The 19,769-nt window shown below is 37.3% G+C and overlaps 1 protein-coding gene across 1 annotated transcript in view; it reads left to right on the forward strand.

The window, feature by feature from the left end:
* The window catches only part of LOC306862675 (NMDA receptor synaptonuclear signaling and neuronal migration factor-like), a gene marked incomplete at both ends in the record, with an annotated part of 32,483 nt that extends 12,997 nt beyond the window's left edge, over positions 1-19,486 (forward strand). The window contains 13 exons of the mRNA XM_079405599.1: positions 193-251; positions 477-1,283; positions 2,886-2,952; positions 9,170-9,222; positions 9,589-9,678; positions 11,728-11,855; positions 13,076-13,159; positions 13,589-13,622; positions 15,181-15,251; positions 15,495-15,574; positions 15,666-15,768; positions 18,153-18,228; positions 19,389-19,486. Of these exons, the coding sequence (XP_079261725.1) occupies positions 193-251; positions 477-1,283; positions 2,886-2,952; positions 9,170-9,222; positions 9,589-9,678; positions 11,728-11,855; positions 13,076-13,159; positions 13,589-13,622; positions 15,181-15,251; positions 15,495-15,574; positions 15,666-15,768; positions 18,153-18,228; positions 19,389-19,486 (1,750 nt within the window). The remainder of the gene's footprint in view (positions 1-192; positions 252-476; positions 1,284-2,885; positions 2,953-9,169; positions 9,223-9,588; positions 9,679-11,727; positions 11,856-13,075; positions 13,160-13,588; positions 13,623-15,180; positions 15,252-15,494; positions 15,575-15,665; positions 15,769-18,152; positions 18,229-19,388) is intronic.
* Between the last annotated feature and the right edge of the window lie 283 nt (positions 19,487-19,769).

The raw sequence follows: 19,769 nt of genomic DNA on the forward strand, positions 1-19,769 counted from the left end.
GAGTTAATTTGATGAAAGATTTGTCAGACAGATTCAAGCCTGAAAGGTTTGTAAGTCTTTTTGAACGATGCATTAATAGAACCAAGTCATTTGCTTGTGACTTGACAGCATGTCGTGCCTAACACTATCCTTCATCCATGACTGTATTCACAGTGTGGGCCTGCCAATGACGAATGTGTGTTTTTTTTGTAGAGCAGCTCGTGCATTCGGAGAGTACCTTCACACCCATCCTGAGAACAGCAACGGATCAGGTCAGTTATTTCCAATCCTCTTTCTTTCCGCTCTTCTTTTTTCCAGTCCACTCAGTGCCTGTGATGTTCTCAGACTCCAGGAGCGTTCATGTTTCATGAGGAACTGTGCCACTTCTTAATGTAGCGTGTGTTACCTCATCTGTCTTTTTCTCTGTGCATCTCTTGCTGTTTCTCACTTGTTCCTCTCTCTTTCTCTTGGCATCTGTCCTAATGTTTGATTTGAAGATCACTTACTGTCTGACACCCTCGTTGGCCACGACTCTGACTCCCCAGACAGCCTGTGCACTCAGAACAACAACTTCCACAGTTGCACCCTCCAGGGCTCCGCCATCGGCACCGACCCCAGCTTGATCAACCCCGCCCTGGGCCTTCTGGAACCGCCGCATCTGAAGACTTCCTCCAAGAGCCGGCTGTCCCTAGAGCGCAGCTTTTCGGCAGAGGAGGACCAGCAGAAGTGCGTGGAGTGTGCCCTGCAGCCTGCTCGAGTCTACACCATCACCGGAGAGAGCGGCATGCTGGGAACCAGCAGGGGAAGCAAGGAGAACCTGGAGCTAGAGGTCTTGAAAGGGGAGCAGGAGGCGTGTCAAGCCCAAGCGCTCGCCCAGCCCTCTACGTCCTCCAACTCGTCTTCTCCGACCCAGCACCACCATCACCGTGGAAGCGGAAGTGGATCCGGAAACCATCATCACAGCAACCACCATCATGGCATCCACCATCACAGCAACACCAGCGGAGGTGGAAGCAGCGGAACTAGCGGATCAAACCCCCACCAGCACATCTCCGGTGCGGGAACGTCGCACCATCACCAACACCACCTTTCCCAGCTGCTGCAGAGCTCGGTCAGCGCACACAACATCCGCGGCTGGGGGGAGGGAAAGGAATGCGGCCTGGCGTGCGAGTCCTGTCCTGGGGCTCCGTCGCGCAGCCAGGGCTCCCTGGACCTGGAAAGCAGCACCCGAGAGGCAGGCAAGCAGCGCCGGCCACCACTAGAGCGGATGTGCAGTGTGGACCGCGTGACTGGGCTGGAGCGAGGTGAGAGGGGGAGAGCGACAGGGGAGAGAAAGAGAGAGAGAGGCTCTGGCCGAGGGGAAGGGGTGGGGTTCAGCCAAAGACGGGGGCGTTGATGTGTTCGATGTGCCGTGGTCTGTATTTTTCCCGCTCTCCTGTGACTCTCTCCTCTCTCTTGTGTCTCTTTTGTGCTCTCTCCCTCTGTGGAGTGGACCATGTGTGTATGTTGTTGCTGGTGGATCTTCACACAGTGGCCCCAGAAAGTATTTGGATGCTTAAACTACACTTAATGGAATGTTTCAGGTTCAAATGTAAAGCTCAATCAACAGCATTTGGGCATAATATTGATAACCACTGAAAATTATTCAATTTTTTCTTTAAAAACGAGCAGGTTATAGTGACACACTTGCTGATAGTAAATCGAGCCCTGAAATGCGTATGGTGTTTTTTTGTTTTTTTTTTCCAATATCAATTGCATTTAATGTATAAGTGCATTTTTGTCAGTTCATGCATACCTTGGGAATCAAACCCATGACCTTGGAGTTGCTACCACCATGCTTTGCTGTTTGAGCAACTGAAATAAAAATGCTTTTATTTATGCCAATAGTGTTGTACAGCTATGATACTTACGTATTATACATGTTACCATGATACAAGTCAGACTATTTAGTTCAAGCACTCATTGGGAATCGAACCCATGACCTTAGCGTTGCCATTCTCTATTGTTTGAGCCACAGGAATAAAACACTTTTAATTTAGTCACACATACAGTACAGCCATGGCACTTTAATATTATTCATTAGACTGGTGTGATGGAATAATTTACAAACTTTGAGTAAAGGTAGAAACTTTCAACATCAAGCTAAGCAGGTAGTTTTCCCTGTTCAGCAGATAGACATAAACGTCTCTTTCTTGTTTGCATGCATTCATAAGGTCTGACAATTGAAATCCAGACAGAAACAAAGTCATCTGCTATGCCTTCATCTGACAACATGTCTCTGTTGATGTACTGGCAACAACCCACAGATACACAGATGCATCTTTGATGAATAAGAAGTTCATTTGTCTAGAATACTAAATGTTCAAATACACATTTTTACAGATTAAAAAAAATATGTGCTTCACAATTCACTAGCACTATTGATTTCTATTATGTGCTTTCATTTTACCCTGTTTTTTGCTTTTTCTGTAGTAATCGGCTTTAAACAAATACTTGCAATTGACCTTAACTTGTTTTGAACCCAAACATTCATTTAAAAATGTAGATGTATCATTAGATGACAGATGATTATTTTTATGAAAATCGCACAAGGTCACTTTTCATCCTACACATTTGTTAATACTGTGTGTGTGTATGTGTGTGTATATGTAGGCCTATGTATATTATGTGTATCATTATTATATAGTTAAAAGTAATTGCAAAGATGCTAAGAATAGTAAAACTAGCATCATTTGAGTGCTGTTTTGGTTTGATACGGTGTTGTCTATTTCAATGAAACTCCTACATTTTTGAGTGAGTACTTTTTGGGGCCACTGTATATGTTTGTTCAGTTTGTCGCAATTCATATATTCAGATACATCATTTCAACTGTACTAATGCGGTCCCTTATGTCTGTTTCTAACCAGAAGATAACAGTTGGTTCCCTAAAGAAAACATGTTCAGCTTTCAGACTGCTACAACGACCATGCAGGCGTGAGTACTCACTTCATCTCACACACACACACACACTAACACACACTGAAGTTAGACGCCTATACTGACCTGAAGTACAGATGGCACAACAGGAGTCTTACCACTAACACATTCATTTAGTGACATTTACTGTCAAATTGACTCAGAGAGCTGACAAGTACATGCTGACCACACACTTTCTTCAAACATAGCTGTTATTTAAGCTTTCTGTCTGTTTGTCTTTCTCTCTCCTCTTTGTCTGCCTCACCTCTCCGCTCTACAGGATTTCGTGAGTATCCCTTTTGTACCCTTTAAATGTCACAAAATGACACTGTGTAATGTCAAATGCTAGCTTCCCCAGCACAGCCTACCCTGCCATCCCTCCAGTCCCACAAATTTAGCTCTATTTACAATATTTGACGGTGTTTGAAATAAATGAGAAGAAGCGAAGGAGAAAAAATAATTTACTACAAGTACAAACATTCCTATCCGGATGGGATTAGATTTCTCATAGGAACTCTGAGGTAATTTGCTCTGTAATTTTTTCGTAATTGCTTTGTAATTTGAGATTGGGTGAGGGAAGAACACACCTGTCTATGAAAAAAAACATTTTTTGGATCTTCTCAGTGTAACTAGTCCCATTCAAACAGTGCTTGTGTGTATGAACCGAGGAAACCGCCATTTCACCGCTGTCAAGTTGATGAAACTGAAGTAAAATGATTTTACCTTGATGTATAAATGAATCAGAATGCGCTTGGTTTGAAAACCTGAGGGAAAGATTGATGATGTTGCTTTAGTGGTGCAAAATGCAGCGATGCATTTTGATTCAAGAAATGGCTTTGAAACACATTTGATAGGCTGGCCTGAATAATTCTGATTACCTCAGCTAGAGACACAGATGCAGTTGTCTTGGATGGTTTAGAAATGCTGACAAATGCTGACGCAGATCATTTTTTGAGTTGAGTTTTTTTATCTTGAAATGTTAAGTGTCCCTTGAGATAATTTCGTATGATTTTGAACAGCATGTTGAATTGCAGGTGTGTATCTGCAGTATCTTTTTCTTATTTACACTCTTGAAAGGAGAAACTAGGTAAGGAGAAACGGGCTGTGTAAGAAATTTCAATCTGTAGGTGACACTGTTGGTTATGCTATCAGGAAGGTCAAGATATTCTCTTATCAATGCAAAACAACACAGCAACGATAAACGGTCTTTTGATTTTCTGCACCAGTGTGCGGTGGCATAAGTCCCATTCATTCAATCCAATCCGAGGCTCTGCTCGTTGGCTGAACCCTTATTTACCCAGAAGGAGCTCCTCCTGCCTAACTCCAGCCTAACATTGCCCCTTCATGAGCATGGCTCTAACCTCTAACCGCACTTCAGTGAGCCCTCGCCCTCGCTGGCATTAAAGTTGTGTCACCTCCTGCCAGGGTTTTCCGGAGTCTAGCAGAGAGAAAGAGGAGAAAAAACGAGGTGGAGTCAGCCGCAATCATCCAGAGGTACTTTGTTGCAGGCCTGTCATTTATCACTGCTTTTATTCCTGTCAGATATAGAGGAAGAGTTTTGGCAGTACAACCTTATCTGGCACTATCGTTACCTCTATACCTGTCATTCTATCTAAAGCTGAGATATGTATTCATATCAATATAGATATTTTGTCTGAGGACTTTGCGCATTCATTATTCTTAGACATGAACCACCCTAAGCAGTTTAGCCTCCAGTTTTCTGTGTGGTTGTGCTGAGATGAGAGACAGATTCAATGTCCTACCTCCATGGTTACAACTCACCTTGAAATTGCTTTTTGCACAGCCACAAACTAACTTTCTTACTGTTGTGTAATCAAGGCGTGACTGAACTATGCAAGTTGAAAGGAAAATTGCAATTGTTTGCAACCTCAGAAATAGGGTTTTTTTAAAGAGGAAAAATAATCCAACCTATGTTAAAAGGAGTGCAAGTGAAATTCTAGACATTTCCAATGCTAAATAATGTCAGTGATGTTCAGAGTAATAAACATTAAATGCATATAAATTAATAAAATGCTTTGTAAACTACACCATAGGGCAGCCTTTGCTTGCTTGTCATATCATATTAAAGCGGTAATACTAATTTAGCTAGTGAAATAAGCATGTTAAAATGCAAATAAATTTATACGTTTTTTGAGAGTGATGATTGATGTTTGAGGTATATGAAATAATTAAAAATATGTAGTTTTTCATTTATTTTTAAAATTTGCTTTGCATTTTGAACTTCTCCCAACTGGTTATATCAGCAGTTGATTGAATCAGTATGTGCTAATCATAATTTGGCAAGTGTCCTGCTTTTCAGAAAATCAGTTTTGACTACTGGATGAGCATTACATCACCTAATTAATATTCATGAGTCATGCTGCTAAGATTTATAATCCCATCCACACACACATTTGATCATTTCTAAGCCTCTGATTTACTTACCAAAACAGGAACAAAAAAGAAAAGTGCATATACTGTATGATAGTTTGGATATATCATTAAGCATATTGAGCTGGGCCCGTATTCACAAAACATCTTAAGGCTAAAAGTAGCTCCTAACTTGCCGATTGAGGAGAAAATCTTAAAAATAAGCGTGTCAGTCCTGAATTTAGAACTCCTAAATTTTTGCTCTAAGAGTATTTCACAAAATGTTTTAGTACTAAAACTAGCTCCTAAATCTGTGAAACGTTAGGAGAAGTGAAGAGGACTCCTAAGTCACTAAGACCAACTCACAACTATCCTAAAATGGCTGTTTCTGGCAATCTGCCTCAGAATATAACATTTTAGAAACATTTGACGATAATGAGCTTTTAATGAGGGTTTGGAGGTTATCCCAACTCCAAATTTTCCTTTGATTTATATCCTTTTCATTAACCAGTTGGGCAAGAAGTAACAGCTGTTCTTGCGTCCAGTTTGGTTTTCTTTTACGTTTCCATGTCTTACTATCAACCATGATAATTCTACTTTGTTAATTAAAAAGCTGTTTATATGCATATCCGCTACGAGAAGCATACATGCAAGAGGCTGATATTTAGCGGAACGTATACTGGTTTAATTAGTGCGCTTAGCCTGCATTTTAAAATCTTTATTTGAATGTGGCAATTAACATTTTATTTTTAAACCTTTGTTTGAATATGGCAACATAATGTTGGCTCTACAATATTTCTAGGAATCAATCTCTGACAGAGACCCCTCCCCTCCCCTATCAGCCAATCACTGTGTGCATAGTAAGCATGCTGACATGATCCATAGCAACAAGGTCAACCCCACCCTTATTCTTAGCTTAAGACTTCTCTCTATTCCTTAGTAAAAGTTTGTCTCCGCAGCTTTGTGAATAGGTTTTAAGAGAAAACTCTTAGCTAAACTTTTACTGCTGTTTAGGAGAACTCTTAGTGATAAGATAAAATGTTTTGTGAATACGGGCCCTGATCTTTTAGAATATTCTTCATATAATCAATAAGGTTGTTTTTTGCTTGGATTTTGTTTTTTAGCCATTGTATTTCATTGAGTTCTCTCTAAGGATCAGGGGTAATTGAAACCGGACCAGATGGTCACAGTAGCAGTAGATGATTCAGGAGTGTATTGTTGGACAGGGGTGGTGTGATATGTCACTGGAAAGTCAACCCTGTGAGACAAATGATACACTGCAATCATATATTCAGGAGGAGAATGGAAGGACAGTGAGATAATTAAAGGAGGAGAGAGTGTCTGCCTGCCTTTTCTTCCTCTCGTTCAGATTCTCAATTACGTAATCGGAGTTCCTGCTGTGGGTGGGGATGATTGGGAGACGGAGAGGTCATATTGGACAGGAGTCTGGAGCATCCAGCCAGATGTCTCCCACAATGCACAGCTGCTGTAGGGGAAAGACAATGTGGTGTGGAAAAACACCTGTGTAATTGCTGAAAGCTGAGGTGACCTGAAATAACACATACAGTAGTTCGACCATACTGAATTTCCCCTTAAAAGGACAGTTCACTTGAAACAAAAATTGGTCATTATTTACTCGTCCCCATGTTGTTGCAAACCCATATGACACTTTGGTCACACTTTATTTTAAGGTACAATTCTCGCTATGAACAAACCATTAAATATGACTTTTGCCTCAAACTCCTAATTTGCTGCATATTAATAGTTAGTAAGGCAGCTGTTAAGTTTAGGTATTGGGTAGGATTAGGGATGCAGAATATGTGCTTTATAAGTACTAATAAACAGCCAATATGTTAATAATAGGCATGCTAATAAGCAACTAGTTAATAGTGAGAATTGGTCCCTATGCTAAAGTGTTACTGGCACTTTTTCTTGTGTAGAATGCAGATAAAGATACTTTACAGAATGTCCAGGCTGCTCTTTTCCATACAATGAAAGTGAATGGGGACTAGAGCTGTCAAGCCCCAAAAACCCTATCTAAACCACTATAAAGGTAATTCAGGCATTTTTCTGTCTATATTTCAGTTGTTTTAAAACATACCAGAGAACCACTTTATATGGCATGTTTTGGTGCTTTTTGTCGTTTTTTGGAGTGTGATCATTCCAGCTCCCATTCACTTTCTGTTTCAAACAGAAGAACACCTAGGATAAAAATAATATAATAAATAATAAATGCATTATAAATTCATCAATATTTATTTATACAAAATCTTACTATTTCTTTAAATAGTAAAATATTGTCTTTTTAATTATTTACAAAAGACAAAAGTCCACATTTTTGCATTTGAAATAACATGAGGATGAAGAAATGATGACAGAATTTTTGTTTTTGGAGAAATATTCCTTTAAAAAAAGGAAAGGGGCATGATTGAGGGAATAGAATTATTTAGCAGCGTGAGAGAGGTGGTGATGAAATTTAAAGAGCTAATAGAGGAGCAGAGATTGCAGACATGGGACAGAGAGAGTGAGAGAACAAAAAGAGACAATGGAGGAAAAAAAGCCTCTGACTCATCCTCCGCTGCGGGGGCGAGGGAGGTTTCTCTCTCTCTCTCTCTCTCTCTCTCTAATGCATGTGGGTGTAAATAAGCCGTAAGACGGACGGAAAAGGGAGATTTCTCCATATCTCCGTCCTCTCACAGGTGGGCACGGCTCTGTCACGTGTAAACAAAGCGCTTTTTTCTATCTTCCTCCCATGTTTCTGCCTCTCTATTCCTGTCTCCTCATTACTTCCCTTCCAATTAGTCATGATCTACAGTGTAATTGTCACAAAACAGGACACTTGTTGGAGAAAAACACTGAAACAGACTCAATAAAATTCTGAAATTACATTTTCATAACACAATACACTGGCTAATGAGGATATGCTTCCCCAGTGCGCTAACCATGTGTAGCACTGCAGTCCTGCCAAGAGTGTTGTTTTGGTTTAAACCAAGGCCCAAAATATAGACTAGGACATAAACACAAATGCCTTCCTGTGCTGCAAATCTATGAATGTTTTGACCACAAGGTCTATGTACCAGTCATGTGACAGAAAATGATGAATACCTGAAGAAAACTAGTTAGCTGTTAGCATTTCCATTATCGTTTTGTCAACATTTAGTAATATACTAGCATATTGCTAGCCTCAAAACTAACATACGTTAGCTAAATGCCTCAACTTTCATGGCACAGATATTTGAAGGTAACTATTTATCACAGTAACACAAGAACATGTTGTATGTACAACAGGACCGCATGCTTGTAATGTCTTGGCATAGCATCAACATTTGCGTACTTGCACAGAGTATGTTTCTGACCCAAGAACTCCTGTCTTGAAATTTTCATTTTTTTTTACGTGCCTCTCTGTCACCTTTGTCCACCCCTTACTAGCTTTTATAATTGTGTACGGTTGTCATGGATATGCGTAGGGTAGTGATGTTGGAGGTGTGGGACTAACTCTACTGCAGTGGCATTTTTCTCTGTCTGCTTTCTCAGTCAGCTGGAGAGAAGCCAAATGGCTCAAAGAAAGTACACACTTGCTGGTTCAATACTGCACATGAATGCACACAAGCAAGGACGTCTGCTGGTGTCTCCGACGGCCTACGTGGTGCAAATATTAGCGGTGTACTAAAATAAATAAGTGTTTAAGGGTTTCATATGGCTTTCAAAATATGTTTGAAAGTTGAATAAACAAGGGAAATCCCAAGCGCAGATATGAGACAAGGGTTTTTGGTGTAGTGTCACATACATGCAGATATTGATGACCTGTTTTACCTTCCTTTCCTTCCGCTCTTTTTTCTTTCACTCCTCTTCTACTAATTTCTAGGAATTTCCGGAAGCATTTAAGAATGGTGGGCAGCAGAAGAATGAAAGCACAAAGTGAGTCTATGTGCGAGTGTACACTATGAATTATTGCACAGCTCCATTTGTGTGTTTTTGTTTGTACATATGATTCATGTGCTGTAAATTAGCATGTGTATTTTTGCATGTTTGTATGAAAGATGATTGACAGTTTTGCATCATTGTGACCTATAAACCAGCGACTGAGGACTTGGTCCATTTTGCTTCTATGTGTGTTTCAAGTGTAGCATAGGAACAAATGGACATTGAAGCATATGAGAAATGCGTGTGTAGCTGGTGGTTGTTGGTGTGTTTGAGTGTATGTGATGCAGCCCACAGTCTGTGAGGATCATGGGGCGTCACGTGTGTGTGTGTGTGCGTGTGACCATCTCTCCACTTCACTAGCATTTGCAGAGCGCAGGGCGAAGAGTTTCAACCGGTCCTGGAGCGATCCGACCCCTGTCAAACAAGACTCCCTAAACGACTCAAAAGACAGTGAGTCTATCTGTACACACATATATACATGCCACTTTGACACACTTAGAATATCAAGATCACAGCATAAAATGATTGACAACACTAGTTATTACTTATTTGCACTGCTGTTCAAAAGGTTTATGGTCAGTGCTTTCTTTAATGTTTTTTGAAGTCTAATGCTCACCAAGGCTAAACTTACGTGATCAAAATTCAGTTCAAACAGTATTGTGAAATACTATTACAATTCTATTCTATTCCTGTGGTGGCAAAGCTGAATTTTCAGCACCATTGCTTCAATCTGTAGTGCCACATGATAATTCAGAAATCAGAAACATTTCTTCTTATAATAAATTTCGAAAGCAGTTGTACTGCTTAATATTTTTGTAGATTATTAATTTTTCAAGATTATTCATATAAAGTTAAAAAGAAAATCAAATATCATTTTTGGTTACAAATGCAATAGTCTTTACTGTCACTTTTGATCAATTTACTGCATTCTTGCTGAATAAATGTATTATTTCTTTAAAACAAAAAAATCGTACAGAGTCAGACCCCAAACTTTTGAATGTTAGTGTATATAAGTCATTACATTACGACCAGAAGCCTTCTTGCATACCACTTATATATCATACACATACACAGTCTGGCAGTGACGATCCTCCTCTGCTCTTGATGCTGATCCTGTTTGTCTGTCTTCCTCTGAGCGTGGTTCTGTCCCGAATATGTGCTCCTCTCTTTCTCTCTCTGTGAGTATCTGTCCTGCCTGGAGCGTCTGGACTCTGGAGACGTATGTGTGTGTGTTTGTGTGTGAGTGTGTGTGTGTGTGTGTGTGTGTGTAAGTGTGCACAGAGTAGAATTCTGTGTCAGCATGTTAACTCTGTGTGTAGTTTGTCTTTAGACTTATTTTTGTCATTATGTTTGTTTTTGCTACCTGTATCTTCAGGGAGCCTTAAGAATGACTGAACATTTGACTTACAGTTGCAATATTTGTATGTTGGCTTTTCTCTGTCTGTTTTCTATCTCTATAGCTGCCTGGTTTTTCTCTCCTCTTTACTTTCTCTTATACAACCACTACTACTACGGTCTCATTGCAGTTTTACATTTATAACTCTAGTTAGGCGTGCTGCTGTATATTTAAATGGACTGCAGTCAAACAAGTGTGAAGAGCAATTTACAGCAAATTAATGCTCCATTTTAGCCGTTAAAAGGATAGTTCACCCAAAAATGAAAATGCTCCAAATGTCATCATTTTGTCACCCTCATTTCATTCCAAACCCACAATCTGTTATTTTTAGTGGAAAATTAAGAAATACATTTTCCATACATGAAAATTGCATCACAGCTGTCCAAAAAGGACTTTCAGATCCTTTTCATTAAAATAAAAATTTCACAAAAAGTTGTATTTTAGTATTATTTATATACTGTTATAGTATTTAAATGAGAAAAAAATCTAAACCTAGTTTTACCAACTTATTTCATTTGCCTAGTCAGTTGCCAAGGCAACATTTCAAATTTTCTTTTAACCTAAAATGTTTTATTTTATTGGGGGAAAAAATGTAATTAGTTTTTAGTTAACAGTAATAACACTACAGGACTTACAAGCAACACCAAATGTTCATAAAGTCATATGAACTAATTTTATGATGCTTTTTCTGGGGTTCTGTTTTGACGTTTTAGGAGCTTGACAGCTGTGCTCAATATTAACTATCCCTCTTTAGGATTTCCTAAAAAAAAAATCTCTATGTTCCACATAAGATATAACAGCATAAAGGTTTGGAATAACATTTTTGGGTGAACTTTTCCTGTTATCAGGTTATGACTCCTAGCATGGAAGCAAAACTGAGTGAAAGTCAACAGCTCAATTACTGCAGTCCATGTAAACAAATTTACTGTCAATCTGTCTTATCTTTGTTCCCTTTTCTCTCGATCTCAGCCTTTCTTTCTCCATCCGCTCTTTCCTCTTCTCATTCCTCACTTGTCTCTTTGTTCCTTTTTTCTCTTCCTTCTGGTTTCTCTGTGTCCATCATTAAACTGTCTCTCTCTCTGCTATGTTGTGTGATGCCACAGGTGGGGATCTGCAGACCACCAGCGGTACTCCAGAGGATGTCGGATGTGAAGACATGGACTGGGAGGAGGAGAGAGAGATGGAGAGACTGGCGTGTGAGGGGGATGACTTCATCCCTCCTAAAATTATTGTATGCAATTTAATTTAAACATTTTTCAGTTTTTACCGCAATTCAGGTTTTTTTTTTTTTTTTTTGTTTGTTTTTTTTAAGTAATTTTGCTTTACATAATTATATTGTAAATATAAAGTTAATTTAATGTATTACATTTTATTTTAATGTAATTTTAAGGTTTTACTGCAATTTACTTGATTACTTGAGTGACAAATAAAAATGGTCACCAAGAAATTAAAGTTAATTTTATTTTACTTAAAGTGGTCATCGGATGCCTAATTTCCACAAGTTGATATGACTCTTTAGGGTCTTAATGAGAAGTCTATAACATACTTTAGTTAAAATTTCTCAGTGGTAGTGTAAAAAAACCCACTGTTTTTACCCTGTCAAAACCAGCTCTTTTTGGAGCGAGCTGTTCTGTTGCATTTGCCTTTAAATGCTAATGAGCTCTGCTCACCCCGCCCCTCTCTTCTGTGGGCTGACGAGCCGTAATGTTTACTTTTGCCGCGAAAGTTGCTAACTAGCACATTATTAAGAAAGGCGATTTACAAAGATGCATGAAAAACCCTTATACTCACTTCTGCTGTAGGTGAAGCTGGATCACGAATGATTCGCGCGAACATAGACGCATTTATGTAGATCGCCGGGTGCATTTCCTTCAAAAATGAAAGTAGCTTTAATCCTCTGCGTCTTCAGCAGCTCAGATGTCAGGAGTAAATGACGACTGCTATGTTCAATATTACATCCAACAACAAAGCACCTCAGTCGCTTAGGAGACATTCTTGTCTTCCCCTGCACTGGAGTCGACACAATGGCGGTCGGACTGTTTACAGCTTACTCAGCTCATTTAGAGTGGGTCTAAGGTAAGACAGCCGTGTCAATCAACTATCGTGGGAGCGGCCTTTGTCGGTGTGACGTCACACAGACAAGAAGCTGAGTATGGCCTGATTTGAAAAGGGGATATTACTTCTAAAGATAAAAAAAATACCATTGGGTGGATTTTTATCATTATAGGGTGGTTGTGTACACACACTGCCAACACACATTTATGTTCAAACAACATGTAAAAGTGAGTTTTTGCATCCGATGATCCCTTTAATTACATTAAATTTACAGTGTTAATTTATTCTTTTATTATTTACATAATTTAAGTTCATTTTGAGTAATTTTCAGATTATTACTGTAATTTACTTTTATTCTAATTTTATTAAAACTTTTGTCACTTTTGTATCCTTTAGCTGATCTCATCTAAAGTTCCTAAAGCAGAATATGTTCCCAACATCATTCGAAGGGACGATCCATCTATTATACCCATTCTCTATGTAAGTCAAGGCAGTCTTCACTCTACATCACAGCAATACATTACCCATCATCCAGATGTCCATTTTGACCATTTACAATAAAACAAATTAGTAGTTAATGGATTTTCACTGAAAAGATATTTGAAACACAAAGCTAATGTTTGCATTGTCTTGTGCAGTAGAACCAAAGGCACTCTATAGGATGTGATACAAGAGGACACATCACAAAATACTGTCCACAGACAAGTGATGACCAAATTGATAGCAAACACAATAGTAAATGACAACACGTCCTCAACAGCACAAAGAAACGCAGAAGCAAGTAATGTTATCTGGAGTGTGAATTAGAGATTAGAGACGTTAAGCATGATACAAAGAACATTTTCCCTTCAGAATTGGTCTTATCTGTGTGTTTTATATTGATTGTTTTCATAATTTTTTTATCTCCAGGATCATGAGCATGCCACGTTTGATGATATTTTAGGTATGTAGCTTTATGTGCATGTGTGTGTTGTTTGTTGCTGTGTGTTTGCTGGATGCCACGTGCTTTTTGTGTGTGTTTGAGCATTTGACTCCTTTCCTGGTTATTTCATTGTAGAACGACGGTGGGCTTTGTATTGATTTTTGCACCAGCCAGCATGAAAAACACAAAAACAATTGGATTCCTGATAAATGACACTGGATCAGAGAAGTGCCTATATTTTCTAGTGACTGTTTTACAATAGTGACTCTAAAACACATTGAATAAATGTGACCACAGATTTTATAGAGTCAAACGGAATAAGAGAGACATTTTTCTTCCTTTTAAATGCTATAGTAGCAGTTATGCTAATTATAATGTTGATTGTTCAATTGTTTGTCCATATGTGACCCTGGACCACAAAACTAGTCTTAAGTGTCAATTTTTCAAAATTGAGATTTATACATAATCTGAAAGCTGAATAAATAAGCTTTTCATTGATGTGTGGTTTGTTAGGATCGGACAATATTTGGCCGAGATACAATTATTTGAAAATCTGGAATAAAAAATCTAAATATTGAGAAAATCTCCTTTAAATTTGTCCAAATGAAGTTCTTAGCAATGCATATTACTGATCAAAAATGAAGTTTTGATATATTTACAGTAATAAATTTACTAAATATCTTCATGGAACATGATCTTTACTTAATGTCCTAATGATTTTTGTCATTAAAGAAAAATCCATAATTTTGACCCATACAATGTATTTTTGGCTATTGCTATAAATATACCCCAGCGACTTAAGACTGGTTTTGTGCTCCAGGGTCACATATAACAAGCGACAAAATGATGATAGCCATCAAAAGTAGCTCATTATTACCAACAACAACAAAAAAACGAATATTTAGTATTGAAAGTGCTTGAAAAGTGTATATAATATAATGATATATTTGCATGCAAATCAATAAAGCAATAATGCAAGAAAATGGTAGTTACATGAGATTTGGAAATTCAGTCCTGAATAAGTCTGTTATATATTGAATAAACTTTTAAAACGGTGATTATAGACTCTTACATGTAAAGTTAGGTCAGGATAATAGGCAAAATCTACATTTCGATCTAAAATGACATAAAAAATGTACAATTAAAGAGCTTGAAATAATATATAGAAATAATGCATAATATCATCCCATATATAAAAAAAATATAATATTAGTGCTGTCAAACGATTAATCGCATATATTAATATAATATAATATAATAAAGGGTAACCTCAGGAATAAAGTAAAAAAACGGAACAATGCAAGAAAATTGTGGTTACAATTATCTTATTTTTGACATCTAAACTGTTATATTTTGAATAAGCTGATAGAACTGTGATTTTACTTTACATGTAAGAGTCTATAATCAGTGTAATATGCAAAAGGTTTCCATCTGGTTTTGTTTGCCATGGCCTTTCCCCAATAAAAAAAAAAAAACATTTTAAAGGCTATAGAGACTGTCAACTTATGTATATTCACTGTAGGATCATGCCTGTATATGCACTTCAATGTGACTACAGCAGTGTTTGTTTTGTGTGCAGAGGAGATTGAGAAGAGATTGACAGCCTACAGAAGGGGCAGTAAGATCTGGCGCATGATGATCTTCTGTCAGGTGAGAGGAAAAACCAAGCCAACAAACAAAAATGACAAGAAATGAGACTGTAAGTGCACCAGAGTGAATCAGCAGTGCCTGTGTCACTGCTGTCTCAGTTTGATGTTGTGTAATGGTTGTGTGTTCAGATGGACAGGAATTCATAGGTCTGTCTCTCTCAGTTTAGAGGGTAATACTACTGCTCTTCTGTTTCTTTGAGTTTGGTGTTATCTAAGGGTTTAAATGTGTAATTTTCTGTTTCAGGGCGGCCCGGGGCACCTGTACCTTCTGAAGAATAAAGTGGCCACTTTTGCCAAGGTTGAGAAAGAGGAAGACATGAGCCTGTGCGTGAGATCCATAGAAAAGTCTTGTTTTGATATTCCTTTAGTGACTACATCTGAGAGATTCACTTGTGTGTTTTTGGTGTACATGCAGGTTTTGGAAACGTCTGAGCCGGTTTATGAGTAAACTGAATCCAGAGCCCAACCTGATCCACATCATGGGTTGTTACGTCCTGGGCAATCCTAATGGAGAGAAGGTATGTCAAGTTCTGAAGCAGCAAGTCTGCAGTATTTACGTAATGCTTGGACCTTTTGAGTTTCTGCATTATATTTAGAAATGGTCCCTCTGGGGCCTGCCGTGGCCATGTTCAACTCTCATCTCTTTAGACACAGACATGCACCAACTCCATCTCTCCATTTTTCTATATAACACCTCTCTGTCTGTCATCATCATGCCTGGCAGCATTTTTCCCCTGGTTATGTAACTTAAAATAACCCTTTCCTGTCCAGTACTGAATCTTTCATAGATCTAGAGCTGTGTTTAATATGCATCAGCACTCTGTAACCGTCTATTCATTGCAATTTGTGAAAGTGTTCTTACTATTTCCTATTAAGCAGACTTTAGTTTCTGGAAATACTTTATACTTATTATTTGATGTAATAAATACACCCAAGTTTGACTTGGCGTTTGTTCAAAAGTTGGCCAAAATTACAGTAAAGACATAATATTGCAAAAGATTTCGATTTCAAATAAAATAATCCTGAAAAGATTGTACCAGATTTTCCAAAAAAGTATTAAGCAGCAAAACAGCATTGATAATACTTTATTCAGTATTAATACTGTATTCTCCCTCTCTGTTTCCCTCTCTTTTATACCATTAAAAACTTTTTACTTTTACTTAAAATAAATGTTAGCTGAAATAAATTCTTTTTTTTTTTTTACTCAAATTTCAGCTAGTTGCCAATGCATATTTTAACATTTTCTTTTAGTTTAACCTGAAGTACTAAAATAACTTAAATATAAGAACTACGTAGATATTTAAAAATGCCAAAAACACAACAAAATTACTCAAACTTTAACCAAAATTCAAAATATAAAAACTAATTCAAAATATTACTAAAAACTATAGTAAAATATCAACAATACTAAAATGGATTATCATTAGAACTGTTTTTGACCACCAAATCAGCATATTACAATTATTTATTTTAGTACTATATATATATATATATATATATATATATATATATATATATATATATATATATATATATATATATATATATATATATATATATATATATATATATATATATATATATATATATATATATATATATATATATAATATTTCAGCTCATTGCCATGGCATAATTTAACGTTTATTTTAGTTTAAGTACTAAGTTAAATAAAACTGAAATAAAAATGAATAAGAACTGTGTAAACTAATAAAAATGACAAAACATAGCAAAATTACTAAAACTTTACCAGAAATAGTTTAATAAAAAAAATATATGTATAAACATACAAACTATGTACTATAACATATATAGTATATTTATAGTACAGCACTAATACTACAATAATATTGTTAATAATAATAAAAAAATGTTTCTTGAGCACTAAATCAACATTTAAGAATGATTTCTGAAGGATCATGTGACATTGAAAATTTAGCTTTGCATCACAGGAATTTTTAGATTTGAAAATGTTAAAATAGAAAACAGTTATTTTAAATTAAAATAATCATCAATAACATTACTGTTTTTACTGTATTATTGATTAAATGCAACCTTGGTGAGCATATACAGTATATGAGACTTTTGAAATGTAATGTACAGTATATAACACTCAAACTAGTTGCTGTGATCATTAACATCTAATCTGAGACTTCCTTAACTATTGGACTTCAGACTTGAACACACATCTCCAAGTGTCCTTTAGGGTCGGCCTTAACTTTCAGCTCGTTCTGTCTGTTTGGTAGCCTGACGAGTGTTATATGACAGGAGGCCCTGAGATTACGCCCAAAGGACACATTCATACCGCCCTTGGAACCTAATGTACGAATGCGTTTCTATGGAGACGAGTTCAGCGTAAATCTCATTCGCCGTGCGTCATTGCCCAAGAGGTACCACCGTTCCCGAGAATTGCGTTTGCGTCCGTGCTTGTGATTGACACACGGAGGATGACTGACCTGTGTGAGTTCGTGAACACATGCCGGGTTATCTGCTGACAGAATTTGGCTTTCGCGAGTTAATATCAATGTACGTTTATCTCCAGTGAGAACTCTATGAATATTGTGCTGTGCTCATATTTTCACTTTTATCCACTGTAAGTCACTAGCTTCCTTCACAGGGTGAGCCGGAAGAGAAAATCTGTGTCTGTAACTTCATCTTTAATCTCTATCTGGGTTCTGAAGCCTCTCAGAGCGTTGCATGGATGTTAAGATCTTAACTGGGTTCTTTTGAAGGTTCTCGTTTGCCTTTCCAGTTGCCCGTGTGAGATTTATCCAGGGCCACAAACACAGAGGCCGCCATTATCCCTAACTAACCTCCTCGAGTCAAAGAGCGAGTGAAGGAGAGAGCGAGAGAGCTGTGTGATTGCGGATTATTAATGTCTTGGCTTATCATATGCCAACAGCTGTTCCAGAAACTGAAGAACCTGATGAGGCCTTATTCTATCACGTTTGAGTCACCGCTGGAGCTCTCCGCTCAGGGTGAGACTGTCTGCTATAAAACTGCTGAAATGTGCTTATGCTCACACTCCTACATGCAAATAAACAGACTCTTCCTTGCATGATTCGAAATCTAGTAGTTGTTAATGAAGGAATACCGATATATATATATATATATATATATATATATATATATATATATATATATATATATATATATATATATATATATATATATATATATATATATATATATATATATATATATATATATACACACACATAAATAACATAGATCAGGGTCAGTACGAATTAATTTGAACAATTAATATTTATTTTTATATATTTTGCAAAGAATGCATTAAATTGGTGGAAAAGTAAAAGTAAAGATAATGTTTCAAATATATGCTATGCTTTTAAACTTTATATGCATCAAAGAATCCTGAAAAATGTATCACGGTTTCCACTTTTTTCAAAATCAATAATTGTTAGAAATGCTTCTTAATAGGATCATGTGACACTGAAAACTGGAGTAATGAATAAATGAAAAAGAATAAATTCTATTTTCAAATAGAAAAGTTTTTTTAATTGTAATTGTTTTACTGGCTTTTACTGGATTTTAATCAAATAAATGCACACTTGGTAAACATAAGAAGCTTCTTTCAAAAACACAAAAAATTCTCATCAGCCTCAAACTTGTAAAGGTATGTCAGTAAACCTTTACAAGTTTGAGGCTGATGAGAATTTTTTATGTTTTTGAAAGAAGCTTCTCGTATTTGCTTATTAAGGAATCGAATTTTGGCATTTGCTCACCCTCATGTTGTACTAAACCCATATGGTTTGAAATTGCATGAAGACGAGTATAATGACAAATTTTTGCTTTATACGTGATCTATGTCTTTAATGCTCATCTTTACTGACATGAAGTTTACAGGTCTTTCGCATTTTTTTTTTTTTCACCTGTCCTGGGCCAACCGAACAGCCAACCTCTCTTTCTCTGACTCTTAATTTTCTCTTCATTCTCTATAATTTCTCTCTCATCTCTCTTTATCTATATTGTCCCCCACAGCATGCTTTTTTCCAATTACCGCCTGAGCAAATCTATATGGAAGTGTCTGTTCATCATAGAGAGACGTGCTCACACTGAATTCACCAAATGTATTCCAAACTCATATCTCCCTCTCTATTTCCCTCTCTTTTAGGCAAAGAGATGATTGAGATGTACTTTGACTTCCGTCTGTTTCGACTTTGGAAAACCCGACAGCACTCAAAACTCCTCGATTATGAAGATCTCGTGTGACCCCCACACGTGTCAGTGCATAGCATTTCGGGCAGGACGTCCCACTGTAAAACTCCATTCCACCAGCTTTCATTTTGGAGTAAAGGAGGAAGAGGAGTGGAGATGGTCACAGCCACTTCGCTGCCAGCACTGCGTCTTGAGTATTGTTTATTTTAGCTCACCTCTGTGGACTTCGACCGCCTCAGAACGGTAACACACAAGAAACACAAACAAGTGGTTCAAAACACAAGAAAAATCTGGATACGTGGTGTTTTGTTCTCTAACGGAGAAAAGAGAAGTCGTT

Source organism: Barbus barbus (genome assembly GCF_936440315.1).
Source record: "Barbus barbus genome assembly, chromosome: 43".
Taxonomy (NCBI): domain Eukaryota; kingdom Metazoa; phylum Chordata; class Actinopteri; order Cypriniformes; family Cyprinidae; genus Barbus; species Barbus barbus.